The sequence below is a fragment of the Panthera tigris genome, chromosome F2 (genome assembly GCF_018350195.1).
Source record: "Panthera tigris isolate Pti1 chromosome F2, P.tigris_Pti1_mat1.1, whole genome shotgun sequence".
NCBI lineage: Eukaryota > Metazoa > Chordata > Mammalia > Carnivora > Felidae > Panthera > Panthera tigris.
Window position 1 is genome coordinate 19,031,830 of NC_056676.1, and position 17,366 is coordinate 19,049,195.

The window sequence follows — 17,366 nt, forward strand, 5'->3', positions numbered from 1 at the left end:
ATCATGAAGAATTGGGCAGATATGACATAATTGAAGAAAACCAATAAAGCTCCAATAGCTTATCCCAGTGAAATGGAGATGTGTTATTTGACTAAAAAATTCAAAATAATATTTCAATGAAACTCAATCAAATGCAAGAGAACACAAATAGACAACTTAAAAAAAATGGGAAAATAGTGCATGAACAATATGAGAAGTTTAATAAAAAGGGACATAAAAAAGAACCAAACAGACATCCTGAAGATGAAAAATATAATGACAGAACTGGAAGCAAAAAGAAGAAAGAATGAAAAGGAGTTAAGAAAGCCTACATGAATTATAGGACCAAAAAGTGAACAAATAGTCACATCATGGAGACAAGGGAAGAAAGCTTGTTATAAGAAATAATAGTTGAAAACTTTCCAAATCTTGGGACAGATATGAACACTCAGGTATAGGAAGCTCAAAGGATCCCAAGCAAGATCATACCAAAGCAGATTACTCTGAGACACAATATAATCAAAATGTTAAAAGTCAAATACAAAAGAACTTTGAAAGCTCAAGAGATAACTCATTACATACAAGTGAACACTTACAAGGCTATCAGCAGCTTTCTCTATAGAAATTTTTCAGGCCAAGAGAGAAAGGATGATGTATTCACAGTGCTGAAAGGAAAAAAAAAGGCCTTCCAATGAAGAATACTATACCTGACAAAACTATCCTTTAGACATGGAGAGGTAAAGACATTTCCAGACAAAAACTGAGGGAGTTCATCACCACTAGACCATTGTTACAAGAATTGCTAAAGGGAGTTCCTCAAGCTGAAATGAAAGGATGCTAAGTAACAATATGAATACAAATACAAGTGTAAAACTCATTTGTAAAAGTAAATATATAGTCAAATCCAGAATACCCTAAAACTATAATGGTGATTTGAAAAATAAGCTTTATCTCTAGTAAAAGAAAAAAAGGTATAAAGTGTGACATCCATTAAGATAGAATGTGGGTGAGGTGAAGTAAAAGTGTAGACTTTTTTTTAAAGGCATAGAGTTTTTTGGGGCACCTGGGTGGCTCAGCCAGTTAAGCGTCCAACTTCGGCTCAGGTCATGATCTCACAGTTCATGGGTTCGAGCCCTGCATCGGGCTCTGTACTGACAGCTTGGAGCCTGGAGCCTGATTCGGATTCTGTGTCTCCCTCTCTCTCTGTTCCTCCCCTGCTCATGCTCTGTCTCTCTCTCCTTCAAAAATAAATTTAAAAAAAATTATTAAAAAAAGCATAGAGTTTTTTAATGCATTGAAGGTTGCTTGTTATCAGCTTAAAGTAGACTGTAATGTCTATAAGATATCTATAGAGAAAGGAATTTATATTGCTATGCAAAATAAATCACAAAGAGAAACAAGAGAGAAGGAAGGAAGGAAGGAACAAGAAAAAGTCAGAAAACAATAAATGAAATGGTAATAATAAATCCTTACTTATCTATACTTCAAATTTAAATGGACTAAATTCTCCAGTCAAAAGACAGAGTGCCTGAATGGATTAAAAACAAGATCTAACAATATGGTGCTTACGGAAGAATCACTTTAGTTTTAAGAACACACATAGGCTGAAAGTGAAGGGATGATAAATGACTATGTTAAGAGAAAAGAAAAATGTCAAACAACCTACACTACAAAAGTTAGGAAAAAAAAGAGCAAACTAAACCCAAAGTTAGCAGAAGAAATAAAGATTGGAGGAGAAATAAATACAGATTAGAAAGACAATAGAAAAAAATCAATGAAATGAAGAGCTGGTTTTTTGAAAAGGTAAACACAATTGACAAACCTTTAGCTAGATTAACCAAGGGAAGAAAAGAGAGAGGACTCAGTAATAAGAATTACAAATGAAAGAGATGCTGGTGGTTTAAAAAAATTTTTTTAAAGTTTATTTACTTATTTTGAGAGAGACAGAGACAGCACAAGCAGGGGAGGGACAGAGAGAGAGGGGCAGAGAAACCCAAGCAGGCTCCCTGCTGTCAGCTTAGAGCCTGACGTGGGGCTCGAACCCACGAAACACGAGATCATGACCGGAACTGAAAGCGAGTCGGATGCTCAACCGAATGAGCCACCAGGCACCCCAAGATGCTGGTGATTTTTAGCAATCATTTAAAGAATTAATGCCAGGGGCGCCTGGGTGGCTTAGTCAGTTAAGCTCCGACTTCGGCTCAGGTCATGGTCTCAGGTCATGGTCTCGCTGTTTGTGAGTTCCAGCCCGTGTTGGGCTCTCTGCTGACAGCTCGGAGCCTGGAGCCTGTTTCGGATTCTGTGTCTCACTCTCTCTCTACCCCTCCCCTGTTCACTCTCTGTCCCTCTGTCTCTCTCTCTCTCAGAAATAAACATTAAAAATTTTTTTTAAAGAATTAATGACAATTCTTCTCAAACTCTTCCAAAAATTGAAGGGGAGGGAACACTCCCAAACTCATTTTACGAGGCCAGCATTACCCTAATACCAAACCCAGATAAGGACCCTATAAGAAAACCACAAGCCAATATACTTGATAAATATAGATGCAAAAATTATCAACAGATTACTAGAAAACTGAATTTCGACAACACATTGGAAAGATTATAAACCATGATCAAGTGGGATTTATCCCTGAGTTGCAAGGTTGGTTTAACATATGCAGACCAATAAACATGATATACCCCATTAACAGATGAAGGGGGGAAAATCACATGATACTCCCAATAGAGGCAGGAAAAACATTTGATGAAATTCAACTTTCATGGTAAAAAACTTCCAACAAATGGGGTATAGAAGGAACATACAATAAACTAAGGACTATGTATGACAATTCCACAGCTAACATTATACTCAGTGGTGAAATCAGTTCCTGATTTTTCTCTAAAATCAGGAACAAGATAAGGGTGACCACACTCATCACTCCTGTTGAATACAGTACTGAAAGTCCTAGCTAGAACAGTTAGTCAAGAAAAAGAAATAAAAGACTTCCAAATCAGAAAGAAAGAAGTAAAATTGTCTCTATTTGCAGATGACATAATATTATGTATAAAAAAACCTAAAAACTGCACCAAAAACCTGTTGGAATTAATAAATGAATTCAGTACAATTTCAGGATACAAATCAATATAAAAATCAGTTGCATTTCTATACACCGACAATGAACTATTGGGAAAAGAAACAAAATAATCTCCTTTACAATACCTCTAAAGTAAAATATATAGCAATAACTTAACCAAGTGAAAGATCTGTACACTGAAAACTATAAGACTTGGATGAAAGAAACTGAAGAAAACACAAATAAATGGAAACATATCCCATGTTCATGGATTATAAGAATTAATATTGTTAAAATGTCTGCACTATTCAAAACCTCAATAGATTCAGTACAATCCCTATCAAAATTCCAATGTCATTTTTCACAGAAATAGAAAAAAAATACTACAATTTGCATGAAACCACAAGAAACCCGAAATGGATAAAGCAATCTTGAGTAAGAAGAGCACAGCTGTAGGTATTACAATTCCTGATTTCAAATTAGACTACAAAGCTATAGAAATCAAAGCAATGTAGTATTGGCATGAAAACAGACACTGTAAATCAATGGAATAGAATAGAGAGCCCAGAAATAAATCCATGCACATATGGTTAACTAATATTTGATAAGGGAGCCAAGAATACTCAATGGAGAAATGACAGTCTTTTCAATAAATAGTGTTAGGAAAACTGGTTATTCATATGGAAAAGGAGTACAATTGGACCCTTGTCTTTCACCACTCATAAACTTTAACTTAAATGGATTAAAGATTTAATCGTAAGGTTTGAAGTTGTAAGAGTCCTAGAAGAAAAACAAAGGAAAAGCTCCTTGACATCAGTCTTGGCAACAATTTTTGTATATAAAACCAAAAGCACAAGCAGTTAAAGCAAAAATAAAAAATTGGGTCTACTTCAAACTAAAAAGCTCTGCACAGCAAAAGAAATAATCAACAAAATGAAAAGGCAGCCTATGGGATGGGAAAAAATGTTTGCAAACTAGATAGCTGATAAAGAATTAATATCCACAATATAAGAAACTCATACAACTCAATAGCAAAATAATAATAATAATATGATTAAAAATAGATGACCTGAAGAGACATTTTTACAAAAAAAACCGACAACATACAAATGGACAAAGGATACATAAAAAGATGTTCAGTGTTATTAACCATCAGGGAAATGCAAACGAAACCCATAATGAGATATTACCTCACACCTGCTAGAATGGCTATTGTCAAAAGACAAGAGAGATATTAAGTATTAGTGAGCATGTGAAGAAAAGGGAGCCCTTTTACACCGTTGGTGGGAAGTAAACTGGTACAGCCACCGTGCAATTAAAACAACAATGAGGTATCATTATAAACCTATAAGAATGTTTAGAATTACTCATTTATTGCTGATGTGAATGTAAAATACTCCAAAAAAGGCTTATAAGTTCCTTTTAAAAGTAAGAATGACCTTAGCATTACAACCCAACAATTGTATTCTTAAGCATTTGTCCCAGAGAAATGAAAATGTATGTTCACACAAAAGCCTATACATGCATGTTCATGGTAACATTATTCATAATACTTAAAGTGTGGAACTAACCAAATGTCCTTCAATGATTATTGGTAGTTATTACTGAATGGTTAAACACACTATAGTACATCCACATCTTGGAAATAACACTCAACAATAAAAAGGAATAAACTATTGTTTATTCTTGTGCTTATCAATATAACTTGAATGAATCTCAAGGAAATTGTGTTGAGTGTAAAAGTCAATTTCAAAAGGATATATACTTCATGATCCCTTTTATATAACATTGTGAAATAACAGAATTGTAGAAATGGAGAACAGAATGTGGTCGCCAGGGCTTAGGTATGGAGCATGGGAGTGGGAGGGTATGAGTATAAAGTGATAGCAAGAAGGAGTCTTGTGATGATGGTGCAGTTAACCATCTCCACATGTGGTAAGATTGTGTAGAGCTACACACATACACACACACATATGCATGTAAACTGGGGAATGTAAATAAGTTCTACAGATTGTACCAATGTCAATTTCCTAATTTTGATATTATACTATAGTTTTGCATGATGTTAACATTGCGGCAAGCTGGATGAAGGGTGCATGAACCTTTTTGTACATATCTTTGCAACTTCCTATGAATTTATAGTAATTTCAAAATATACTCCTAAAAACTGCAAATAAGTAATGAAAAGAGGAAATATTAAAAACATCCTTAGAAAATTCACATTTTCTTTAAAGAAATGTGGCTGAATTCTCAAAAATAATAATGGAAACAAGAGAAAATGGAAAGAAAGTAATCCCAATATATAGTTAGATTCAGTGAAAATATCTTTAGGTCTAAAAAAAAAGATGGCTGGTACAAAAAAACCCCACAGAATTTGGCACTACTAAAATAAAAGGTATTCCTTATGTTGCTGAGAATGATCCCAGATGGATGGTTGGAGATGAAGGAAGAAATATAGCAATAAAAATAGTAAATATGTGGATACATACAAATGTATGCTAATGCCAAGGGTGATAAATGGAATCAAAGTATTCTAAGTTCCTTGCAAAATCTGAGATGAGGGGTAAGGACCAATGACCTAATGCGGCTAAGTCAGTGTTAATTTATCATCTCTGGAAAGTCACAAAAAGAATATTACAAGTGTGTAAGACTTTCAGATTAGCATAAGGAAAAGTTGAATGAATTTTTGTTAATCCAAAGGAGAAAAATGAACAATCTTGACAAAATAAATAGAAAAGTGAGTGATACAAGATCGGATGAATTTTTCCTCAAGCTATCAGAATTTATTGTATAGCTATTAAGATATTGTAATGATGGTGAAGTTTGGCAAATAGATTAATGAAAGAAAAATGTAAGTTCTAGAAATAGGCCACTTGATTTATGACTCTTAGGGTGCTAGAATAGTTAGGACTTAACTACGTAGCAGTGTTCACCTATGATAGTCCAATCTATCCATCAACAATTTAAAGTTATGCTTGCCATAGAGACAGAAATGTGTACATCCTTTCCTTAGATGATTAGTTGTAAGAGGAAGTAATGGACACGTACTATTAAATTTCCTCATTATTCTGTCATGCTGAAGACTCTGTTTTCGTTACATATTCTTTACAAATGATGAAAGGCTAAAACAAATAAATTCATACTCAACTGAGAGACATCCTTCTTCTTATCATATGTATATACATACACACATACATACATACGTACATACATATATCTGCTACTTCCATCATGGGTTGATTTAACTAATTTCTTTGAGTTTGGAAGTGCTTTATTATTTCTGCTGAGTATCACCTATATTTTACTCCTACAGTGGTATTTTCAAGTAAGACTCTAGAAATTCCTACCTAACACCAAATAAGTTGCTTTGATAGATGTTTATGTTGAACAATATAATACCCTAACTGAAAATATTTCCATGTGGTATGTTAATATTTTTCACTGGGAACCTTGATATTTTCCTGGAAATTTAATTATAAACTTGTACTTTTATATGAAGATTTTCTCAAAGTAGATACTAAATACTCAATAATCTGAAAGGAAACTTGTGTACTAGAGGAAAGATTAGTAGACATTAGACAAAATATTTCATCACTTGTCATCATTCGATAGTTCCACTGGTTAGATTTACTTATTTGCCTATATTATGAAAAGGATTATAAAACAACTTACTTTTTACTTTCCCTAGATTATCTAGATTATATTCCATAATACACAACAAGGCTAATTAGATGGCTTTTATTACTTATTATAAATTAGTATTATAAACCTAATTGTATATTAACTTATATTTAAAAAGGGACAAGAGCCTTTTAAAATAGGAATACAGATTTTCTTTTTCCTAGTCCTGTATTGTTGTGTGTGTGTGTGTGTGTGTGTGTGTGTGTGTGTGTGTGTGTTGGTTTGCATTGGTGGGTTGTTGATGAGGGGCAGGTAACCAGAAATACACAAGGATTTAACAAACACCTTTGTAAAAGTGAACGTACACTAGTTGGGTTGTGCATCTTGTATACAAGCCTTTAATTTATAGTGAATGATTACGTAAAATACCTGACACTTGTACATATTGGATTCAATACATGATAGTTTAATCACTGCTATTCACTTTGCTTCCTTTTCTGTTGAGATCATTGTTCCAATGAAATCTTGGTTTTGATTGGGAATGAGGGAAGTGAGTTTAGGGCAGGTGTGGGCGTGGTTCTGAGGTAGAAGAAGGTTGAATGACCAGCAGATAATTTGAGTTCTATGAATAGAAGGATTTGACAGAAAAACATGAAACAGATGCTTTTCCCCTTCTCACTTGTGCATGGAACCCTAGATGCTGCATTGGAACTTCTTCCTGGCCAAAGGCAAAACCCATAACAGAGCTTAAAGGTGTAACGAGGCAGGGGAAAAAAACAAAACAAAACGAAACAAACAAAACAAAAAAATCTCCTTGTTCTACTTCCATTCAGATAAAATGAAGGAGAGAAAGGAAAGCATGGGTTCCGGTGTGGGTGGAAACCAAATGGGATTTGATCAACTTAGGAATGGTGGCATAAATTTAAAATGTTTCAGAAAAGTGTTTCTGGGACAACTGAATTTTAAGTGGACATTCTCTCATGAATTTTTTGGTAGCCCAATGTCCATTACCTGCCTATATATGACATTAGTTGGGTAGGGGGGTGGAGTGGGTGTTCAGAAGGTTGAGATTTCAAATGCAAATTTTAATAAGATCTAATTAAAAAGAAAAAATTGAAACGTGCAGATTTAGACTTAATTCAACCATCAGATCCTAAAACAGTTTCGAACTAAAATAACATTATACATATAATAATGTACCATATAGAATTAATATTTAAAATATTTATGTGTGTTAGGGGCGCCTGGGTGGCTCAGTCGGTGAAGCGTCCGACTTCGGCTCAGGTCATGATCTCATAGTCTGTGGGTTCGAGCCCCGCATCGGGCTCTGTGCTGACAGCTCAGAGCCTGGAGCCTGCTTCCGATTCTGTGTCTCCCTCTCTCTCTGCCCCTCCCCTGCTCATGCTCTGTCTCTCTCGGTCGCAAAAATAAATAAAAACATTAAAAAATTAAAAAAAAATATTTATGGGTGTTGAGTAAAAAATATATCTGATTGACACCACCTCCATAATGGAGTATAATGTCCTGCATATTTACTGATTTAACAAAAGGACTATATAATGAGAAAGCTAGATTTTAGAAATGGATTTGTTTCTCGATAACTTTCTCCTGAGGTTAAGAGGAACAAAAGTAGTACTTACCTGTTAGGGTAATGAAATAAAATGTAACTTAATCCCAAGGAAGTAATTAAGTAAAGTAATTTTGGGGCAGAATGCCATACTGTCTGTATACTCTGGGACCCAGAGCAAGGATTCTTAATTTGGAGTCAGTGAAACCCATTGGTGGATAAACAAAATATTATGTAATGTTATGTTAAATTTGGTGTTTGTGTGTACATATGTGCTTTTCTGTTTGTTTTTTGACCAAGGGATCCCATAGCTTTCATTAAATAAAATGATCTTTTATTAAAATAATTTCTACTATTAGCTGATTACTATTCCAGTTTTAATAATGACTCTGTGATGAGCTACCTCCTCACTCATGATTTTGCTTGGACATTAAAATAAATAGTGTTTTGAGACAGTCGTCGTTAGTATTCATTTTCCAGCTCGTTAATTTTGATAATGTTATATGTAGTACACAGTTGTCTTATTATTAGTTATAATGGCCCTGAATTCCATTTGTCTTTACATGTTTGCATCCAGTAATTGCTTAATGATCTATGTTCTGTAGTTTTTCAAAATTTTTTAAAAGAAAGTTATCTTCCTATGTATATTTTTAAAATTAGTGTATTTGAATTGGTACCAGTAACGAAATTGTAATTAACAAGGGAACAGCTATTAATGCAGGGGACTGTCTCAATATATAGTATATTCATGAAGTTAAAGACTGTAGTTGATAATAAACTATATTAAGAGGACATCTATTAGTTTCATAACCAGAAAAATAAAGCCAATAAAAAGATGCAATGTGCATATATAGCATCAAAAATGTATGCTATAAAAATGTGATAGAAATGGTAATGATAGTAGTAGTAATAACATATAAACATATAAAATATTATGATGCAAATAGATCAAAGTAATCATAAATGTGAAAATATTAGCTAACACATCTTTTGGGTGGATCATTAAGGGTTCAGTCAGGAAAACAGAAGCCACTCTATGTATCTGGGTCTTACAGGGTTTATGTGATGGTGAGTTAGAAGGGGGGGCACAGAGGCCAGGGAAATGCTGCTGAAGGTTGTGCGGCTTTCACCAAAGGCAGGAGGTGGTGACCCTGAAGATCTCTGCCTGGAACACAGAAGCAGGTGGCTCTCAAATGCTCGCCTGGAAGCTGCTGCAGTTCTCCAGTATCTTTGGGAGCTTCCAGAGTGATCCCAGTCTGCAGTGGTTTCTACAAACTTGCTGGGAAACTTCTGTGAATCTCTCATCTGCCCCACATATGCTTGCATTTAACTCTGGAGAATAATTTCTTCGGCTTCTCTCTCCTATTTCCCAAGTCTCCTATGAATTCCTCACACTAGGAAACTTTAACCCAGATCATATAAAGGAGATTCTGGGAGACAGTTTCCAGCCTATCAGCGTAGGCTACATATATCCCAAGCACTTTATGAATGCTTTGCAATCATTTTATTTAATCCTCTTGGCAACTCTATGATCTAGGTAGTATGTATTATCATTTACAATTAGTGGATGAAGTATTGAATGTTAAAGTGATGGTCTTACCCAAAGTCAAACAGCTAATAAGTAGAAGATGACTTAAAGTGTCCATCTGATTTCAAAGCTTTGGTGTGTAATCATTACCTTATCCTGTGTCTTTTGCATTTCGTTTACATTAGTAATATTATTGATATTAGTTAAGTATGAATGAAATCCTCCATTGGTGACAGTTAATACATTCTGTTTGTAACTTGAATGCCTCAAATTTAACTAAGCCTGTGAGTGCAAATAGATCACATCAAAATTAATACCTATATTTTATTAATCCCCAGGTCCTTAGACTAAAATTTCCACAAATGTTTTTGTTCTAGGGCAGGAGTGCTATTACCACTTCCATTGTTATTTCAATTTTTATGTGCCCACAACCAACATTTCCCAGGGATCCTTGGCTAAAGGAAGACTTGAAAATCTCTGAAGCAGCAAATTAGGAGGACGCCCCACACTATAGGCCGGATTCCTGGGTGAAAAGGGGGCAGGCAAGGCCATTAGTAGAAGAGGCGAAGGCATGCCCTCTCCAAATCTTTTCCAAGTTCAGGGCAGCCATTGAGCTGTCGGCCTGAGCTCTAAGGAGGGCTTTTGTCATTGAGCTGGAAGTCGGGGGCCTGGTGCATTGTCCTCAGAGCTGGGGAGCAACTCCACGGTGCGGTTCCAGCGTCCCCATAGGGTCTGAGGGTGGAGGCTCGCGGTATGTTTGTTGGGCGGGGCAAGAGGGGTAGGTTTCTGGCAAGGGGCGAGGCTCCGGAGACACAGGGATATCCTGACACCCTGCAGCCAGCTCTGGGGCTACAGGACGGGGTGGTGGTGGTGAGGCGTCTTCAGGGTGTGCCCTGATTTCCGGCCTTCCAGGAAGCTTGCATCCCGGGACAGGTTGGGGTGCCCCCCCCCAAAAAGCGGTGTCGGTGGCTCTCCTTGGGGCAGTTGCGAAGATGATTGCATCCCCAGGCAGTAAAGGCGTCAAGTTACCCAGGGACTCTGCCCCTTAGGAGCTCGCACGCGGTTAGGTCTCCCGGGTCGGCGGGTGGGTACGCCCTCGACGCCAGCTCATCGGAAGGTGCACGCTGGGGTGTGTCTGGATCTGCGCCTGCGCCAGGCCTCCATAGCGGTAGAGCGCGAAGCTTCGAGGGAGCGCAGTGTGCCTGCCTGCCTGCCTTGTAGGAGCTCGCGCTGCAGGCTCTCTTGGCCGCCACCCAGCACGGCTCACGGTGGCCAATATAGTGCGGACAGCCAGGCGCAGCATCTCCATCTCGGTCAGATTCAAGCACCCAGGGAATTTCATGTCACAGCTCTTGCACTGATGGTAAGAATTGTAGCTAAGCCCCCATCCCCCCGTACCCCCGCTGGAAGCACAGAACATTTCCTCCTCGTGTTCAGCCTCCTTACCTGACACCGATTGCTGTTCTGGAATCGCTTCTTCCTTGTGTGAATAATCCTTGTGAAACTTTTCTGCAGTCGGGTTTCTATCTCCAGCCTGACATCAGGTGCACGACTCCTTTCTCTTTTCTTCAATCTGTGTGCCCCTCTGTTCTCTTTGTATATAAATCTTGGGTGGAGGAGATCATGGTGGTGGAGATCAACCTTTTTGTTGCCAGAGCATCTTTGCAAATACAAGGATTTAAATTTTCAGGTCTGAGAAGAGAGGTTTCTATCCAGTTCAAGTGCTCAAAATTATTCTTGTTCTTTGTTGGTGGATACATGGATTGAGTGGGAGGATAATTCCTTTTATAAATACAATAATCTAAAGCTAGGCTATTGTCCAGCCAAGGTACTCAACATACCCTATTGCAAACATTAACTATTTTCATTTTGTTTATGACTAAATTTATCCTGTGTCTTTACTATATATTCATTAATGGAATACAAGGATATCCAAAATTAGTTACGAGACTAGTGATATTTTTAAAATTTAACAATAATTACTTGGCTTATTAAGACTGTATGACCCATCTTCTAAAGACAATATAGGAACACTTTATTTTATTTTAAAAGTAGGAAAATAGACACAGAAACTTTCCATCTAAGTTGAAAGGTAAAAAGGAGTTTATGAGATCTTCAGAGGTTTCAGATTAGAAATTACTGTGGCTTTAAAGCTTTATTATCTGACCTGATTTTGCTTTATCTGAGTGCCCAGGCCTTCTGTGACAAGAGTAATCCAGTTGGTTCTTCTATTTCTTTTTCATTATTTGTAATGTATGGTGTATTTAAATAGAATATGATACATCTATAGAAGCAGAACTCAAAATATTTTAAATTACATTCCACTGATGTATAATTGGGGTTTAAATGAACCCTGCATTGCTTTAACCACAGTATAGGAATGACCTCTTTAGTTATAATTAATAATTGAGATCTTAAATAAAAGAAATAAAGAAGACCTGTGCCAACTGGTTGCTTGCTTACTTTTTCAGCATATAAAAAAAATCACAGTTGTCTGTTAAATATTTTGCTACATAGTATTTTTGTGGTAGAAATCCTTTGCTCTTTTTAGCTCCAGCTCTATGTTCAATCTGCACGTTTTGGAGATACTGTGAATTATTTTATCCATGTCTCTGAGATCACCTTGGAATCTTGTCATCTACAAGGTCCATTTAGCCTCTACTCGGGTAAATCAGTGTGTTCCTAGATTGTTGGCAATGTGAACAAATATCCCAGAGATATCATGACAGCAGTTTCTTGTATAGGAAATTTGAAGAGTGTTTTCTTCTGGGCTAAGAAATCTATGCATGCTTTAATTGTTGTTAATTAGGACAAAAAGAGACTTTAATTACTATTATGTACCTGGGGTCAGTAAACTAAGAATTCATTTTTTCATTTATTCATTCATTCATTCAGTACCAGCTATGAGCTCTGTAGAGTTCTAGGCTCTAGGGAGAGAGTAGAGATCTCTCTACTCTCACGCTTTCAGTTCTGCGGTAGAGGATGAGCAGAGGCAGGCACAAAAAGATGAACAAATATTAAATGAGATGATTCTGGAGAGTGCTAAATGATAGGAAGAAAATAAGATAATGAAGTGATAAAGACTTATGAAGTTGGGTTAGGGTAAGCTTCTCTTAAGAAGATATCATTAGAGACAAATGATGACAAGCCAGGCACCTGAACATCTGAGAGAAGAGCATTCAAGGCAGAAGAAACAGGCCACCAACATAAAAAGACAATGGTAGGGGCGCCTGGGTGGCGCAGTCGGTTAAGCGTCCGACTTCAGCCAGGTCACGATCTCGCGGTCCGTGAGTTCGAGCCCCGCGTCAGGCTCTGGGCTGATGGCTCGGAGCCTGGAGCCTGTTTCCGATTCTGTGTCTCACTCTCTCTCTGCCCCTCCCCCGTTCATGCTGTGTCTCTCTCTGTCCCAAAAATCAATAAAAAATGTTGAAAAAAAAAATTTTAAAAAGACAATGGGATGGGGAATTTCTAGTATCCCTTCTGTTAGTACTCCTAATATCTGATTTCCTGGCCCACTCATAAGACATTGTTTCTCACAGAATCTAAACTGAAAATACCAATTGACAGACTAGAATTCTGGGCTAAAACTAGCAAGGTGAAACGTGACTGATGTGAATGTACAATGGTGCATACAAATTCACAAACCTAGTTACACAGCACAAAAGATATCCACGTGGCTTGGCAGCTGTTCTTATGAGAACAGTTTAATTGACCACAAATTGGAGCTTGCTCTTTGCTGTTCCTGACTAGAAAAAAAACAATGTATAGATATCACCCTTCGGCAGCTTTCTGCCCAATTTAAGGCATCATTATAGCTACCCCAAAATGGAACAGTCTGCTTCAGCAAGTAGAGAAATCTCCATTGCTTAACTCACTAAAAAAAAGAAGAATGATTACCCATCAGGGCTTTGGGAAAAAGTAAATATTGTTTGGAGACTAGCTTAAGACATTTTTTGGTTTCTGTGAGTCGGTGGCTTATTAACTTGCTTCTAATGTTCATTCCAGCGATTTTTTTTTTTCATTTTGGGATATGGTTAAGAAGGAAAAAATAACGTTTGTATATAAGGTATATGGTGAAGTCTACCAAAAGTTTAGTTTGTAATGTATTTCTCAAAATAGTAATCTGAAGTTTAAAATTCTTGGGCTATAATTTAAAAAATTGTTTTTTTATTATGTTTCTTTATTTTTGAGAGGCAGAATGCGAACAAGGGAAGGGAAGAGAGAGAGGGGGACACAGAATCAGAAGCAGGCTCCAGGCTCTGAGCTGTCAGCAGAGAGCCTGACGCGGGGCTCGAAGTAACAAACCTCCAGGAGATCATGACCTGAGCCAAAGTCGGATGCTCAACCAACTGAGCCACCCAGGAGCCCCTTGGGCTATAAGTTTTAAAAGAATTTAGATCAAAGTTGTAGTATTTCTTTGGCCAAGTAGAATAAGAAAAATAAATGTAAGTAAATATTTCTTGGCTTTGTGTGTGTTAGCTGTGTAACATAGTTTATTCTTCTGTACTTCACTTTCCTCACAAGGAGGACAATAGCTTGTACCTGCCTGAAAAGATTATCATTAGGATTAAATCATTTGGTGTATATAAAGTAGGTAGAGCAGTGCTGGCAGTAGTAAGTACTATGTAAGTGTTCACAATTATTATTAGATACACATATATGCTGTATTTTGCTTTCAGGAATTAATGACCAAATTAATAACTGAGACACCTGACCAGCCAATCCCATTTCTCATTGACCATCTTCAGTCTAAACAAGGAAACCGTGGACAGCTTCAAAGAACTTTATCTGGATCTGCAGCTCTCTGGGCCGAAAGTGAAATAGCAGGTAAGTAAAAAAATATATTTTACAGTTGGTTTTGTTACATTTAATTAAAAAATGTACAATAATCTTTCTGATTATAAGATAAATGTAAATGGTTACTAAGGGTTTCATGTATTCATTTGTAACTTAACCCATATGCTAAAGTTTCACTCATGTATGGAATTTAAGAGACAAAATTAACGAACAAATGAAAAAAGACAAAAAAGAGTCTTAAATGCAGAGAACACACTAGTGGTTGCCAGAAGGGAGGTTGGGGGGAGGGGTGAAAAAGATAAAAAGGATCAAGAGTACATTTATCTTGATGACCACTAAGTAATGTATAGAATTGTTGAATCATTATATTGAACACCTGAAACTACTACAACCCTGTATGTTAATAATACTTAAATAAAAAAAAATAATTTTCCATAAGATACTCTTGAATTTGAACATATTGTTATATATTATGCTATGTATCATGCTTCAAGATATGAGAATCTGTATATTCCATTTTACTAGAAGCTTCAGATTTGCACAAAAAGGTTTCATTCCATATTAATTCAAACTAACTTTATTTTCTTTTCATAAAGAATTTGAATACAGTGCTTATAGCTTATCTGTAGAAAGGTAAACAAAGATTTTTACGAAGTTACCTTTCACTTTGTCCAAACTAACGATTATTCTCTATTTCCCATGGTGCCCATTGTTATCTTATGTAGTAAGTTCACCCTTACGTGGATTCATTTACTCCGGTCGTTGGGGAACCAACCTTACCAAGTCTGCAATAGCCTCATCTCCCCAATAAGCACTGACTGAGAGAACTGGGTAGATTTGACTTTGATCTTTGCTTATAGAATGTGTCCGACACTTTTTTTCTTCTACGTACTGGCTTGTTGGTTTGCCATTTACTTATGAAACCAAATCCCCTATGCCTGTTGCATCAGTAGGCAACTCCTTGCCTAATTCCCATGGAAATCTGTTTGATATGACTCCACATGTTTTCCTGGAATGACATCTTCTTCACTTCTCTCATCCTTTTCATGCTCTATGAGATCCCATGAAAGGATTTTGGTCTTCTTTGGCTATATTCTCATACTGGTACCTTCTTGAGACCATGTTTCAAAGCCACACTCAAGTAGGTAGGGAATAGGGTATCCTCTGAAAAATGTAGAGCTCTCTGGTATCAGTTATCCATACAGAAGTATCTGCATTATATAGGAAACTAGGATATGAACTTTTGGCATATAAAAGAGAGAATCTTGGCTTTTTCCTGGCCTCACGTTCTTGGGTTTAGATTTTAAGTAGCATGGGTATATAGGCATGAACTTTGGTTTGTAGGTGCAAAGTTGGCACTCATCATGTAAGGCAGACCATATGAAACTTACGAGCCCAGTGAGGTCGTATGAGCCCACATTTATAAATTGTAGTATCTGGAGAGATAGTATTATGTTAAACTCTGCAGTTTTAATCATCACACATTTAGGAACTCATACTTTCCGTGGATCAGAAGTCCATACCTGGAGCAACTAGATCCTCTGTCTAACCTCACAAGGCTGGAAATTAAGATATTGGCCTGGTTGCATTCTCATCTGGAGGTTGAAATAAGAAAGATCTGGCTTCCAAATTCATTCAGACTGTTGGCAGCATTAATTTACTTGTGGCTGTATGACTGAGGTTTCCGTTTTCTTGCTGGATTTTAGCCCGGGGTTGCTCTCAACTCATAGATGCAATTCACGGTTCTTTGCCATGTGGCTTTCACATCATGGAAGCTGACTTCCTTAAAATCAGCAAGGGACTTTCTCTTATTCAAGTCTACTGAGCATATATAGCATAATCATAGCATTGATATCCTATCATCTTTACCATATTCTGTTGGTTTGAAGCAAGTCAGAGGTCCTATCTACTACACTTAAGGGGAGGGAATTATATAGGGCATAATGTCAGGGGCAAAGATAATGGGAGTCATCTTAGAACTCTGACCAGCACAAGTACTGCTTGGAGAGGGTGAAGGAGGGGAGGAGATTTTTTTAACCCCCAATGTACTGACTTGGGTAATGTCATACGTGCATATTTCACAAAGCAAGATGGGAACAGAGGAGTAAATTTATGAAGGACAATAATAAGTCCACTTCCTATTGATCACTTTGAGTTTCCCATGGGCATTTTAGTAGGTATTTCCAGCAAGCAGTTAGATATGAGTCTAAAACTCTGGGGACAGGTCAAGGCAGGACTTACAGAGTGGCGTTCAGTATGATGCAAGTTATGATAACCAATGGAAGAAATTGTGGTCAAATTTGTAGGTAAAGTAGGAGATGGACTGGGGGAAGCAAGTGTGGGATTACATCTGATGCCTAAAATGTTGTCTTTTTATTAAGAAGTGAGATTGTTTGATGGAAGTATTACTCAGCAATCAAAAAGAATGAAATCTTGCCATTTGCAACTACGTGGATGGAACTAGAGGGTATTATGGTAAGCGGAGTTAGTCAGAGAAAGACAAATATCATATGACTTCACTCATATGAGGACTTTAAGATACAAAACAGATGAACATAAGGGAAGGGAAGCAAAAATAATATAAGAACAGGGAGGGGGACAAAACATAAGAGACTCTTAAATATGGAGAAAAAACAGAGGGTTACTGGCGGGGTTTTGGGAGGGGGGATGGGCTAAATGGGTAAGGGACATTAAGAAATCTACTCCTAAAATCATTGTTGCACTATATGCTAACTAACTTGGATGTAAATTTAAAAAAATTATAATAATTTTAAAAATTTAAAAAAAAGAAGTGAGATTGTTTGCTGAGGACAATAGG

General features: G+C 36.9%; 1 protein-coding gene across 1 annotated transcript in view; it reads left to right on the forward strand.

Annotated features, from left to right (window-relative positions):
• CF2H8orf34 (chromosome F2 C8orf34 homolog) overlaps positions 1-17,366 on the forward strand; it is a 400,043-nt gene that overhangs the window by 65,580 nt on the left and 317,097 nt on the right. The window contains 1 exon segment of the mRNA XM_042973375.1: positions 14,431-14,578. Coding sequence (XP_042829309.1) covers positions 14,431-14,578 — 148 coding nt within the window.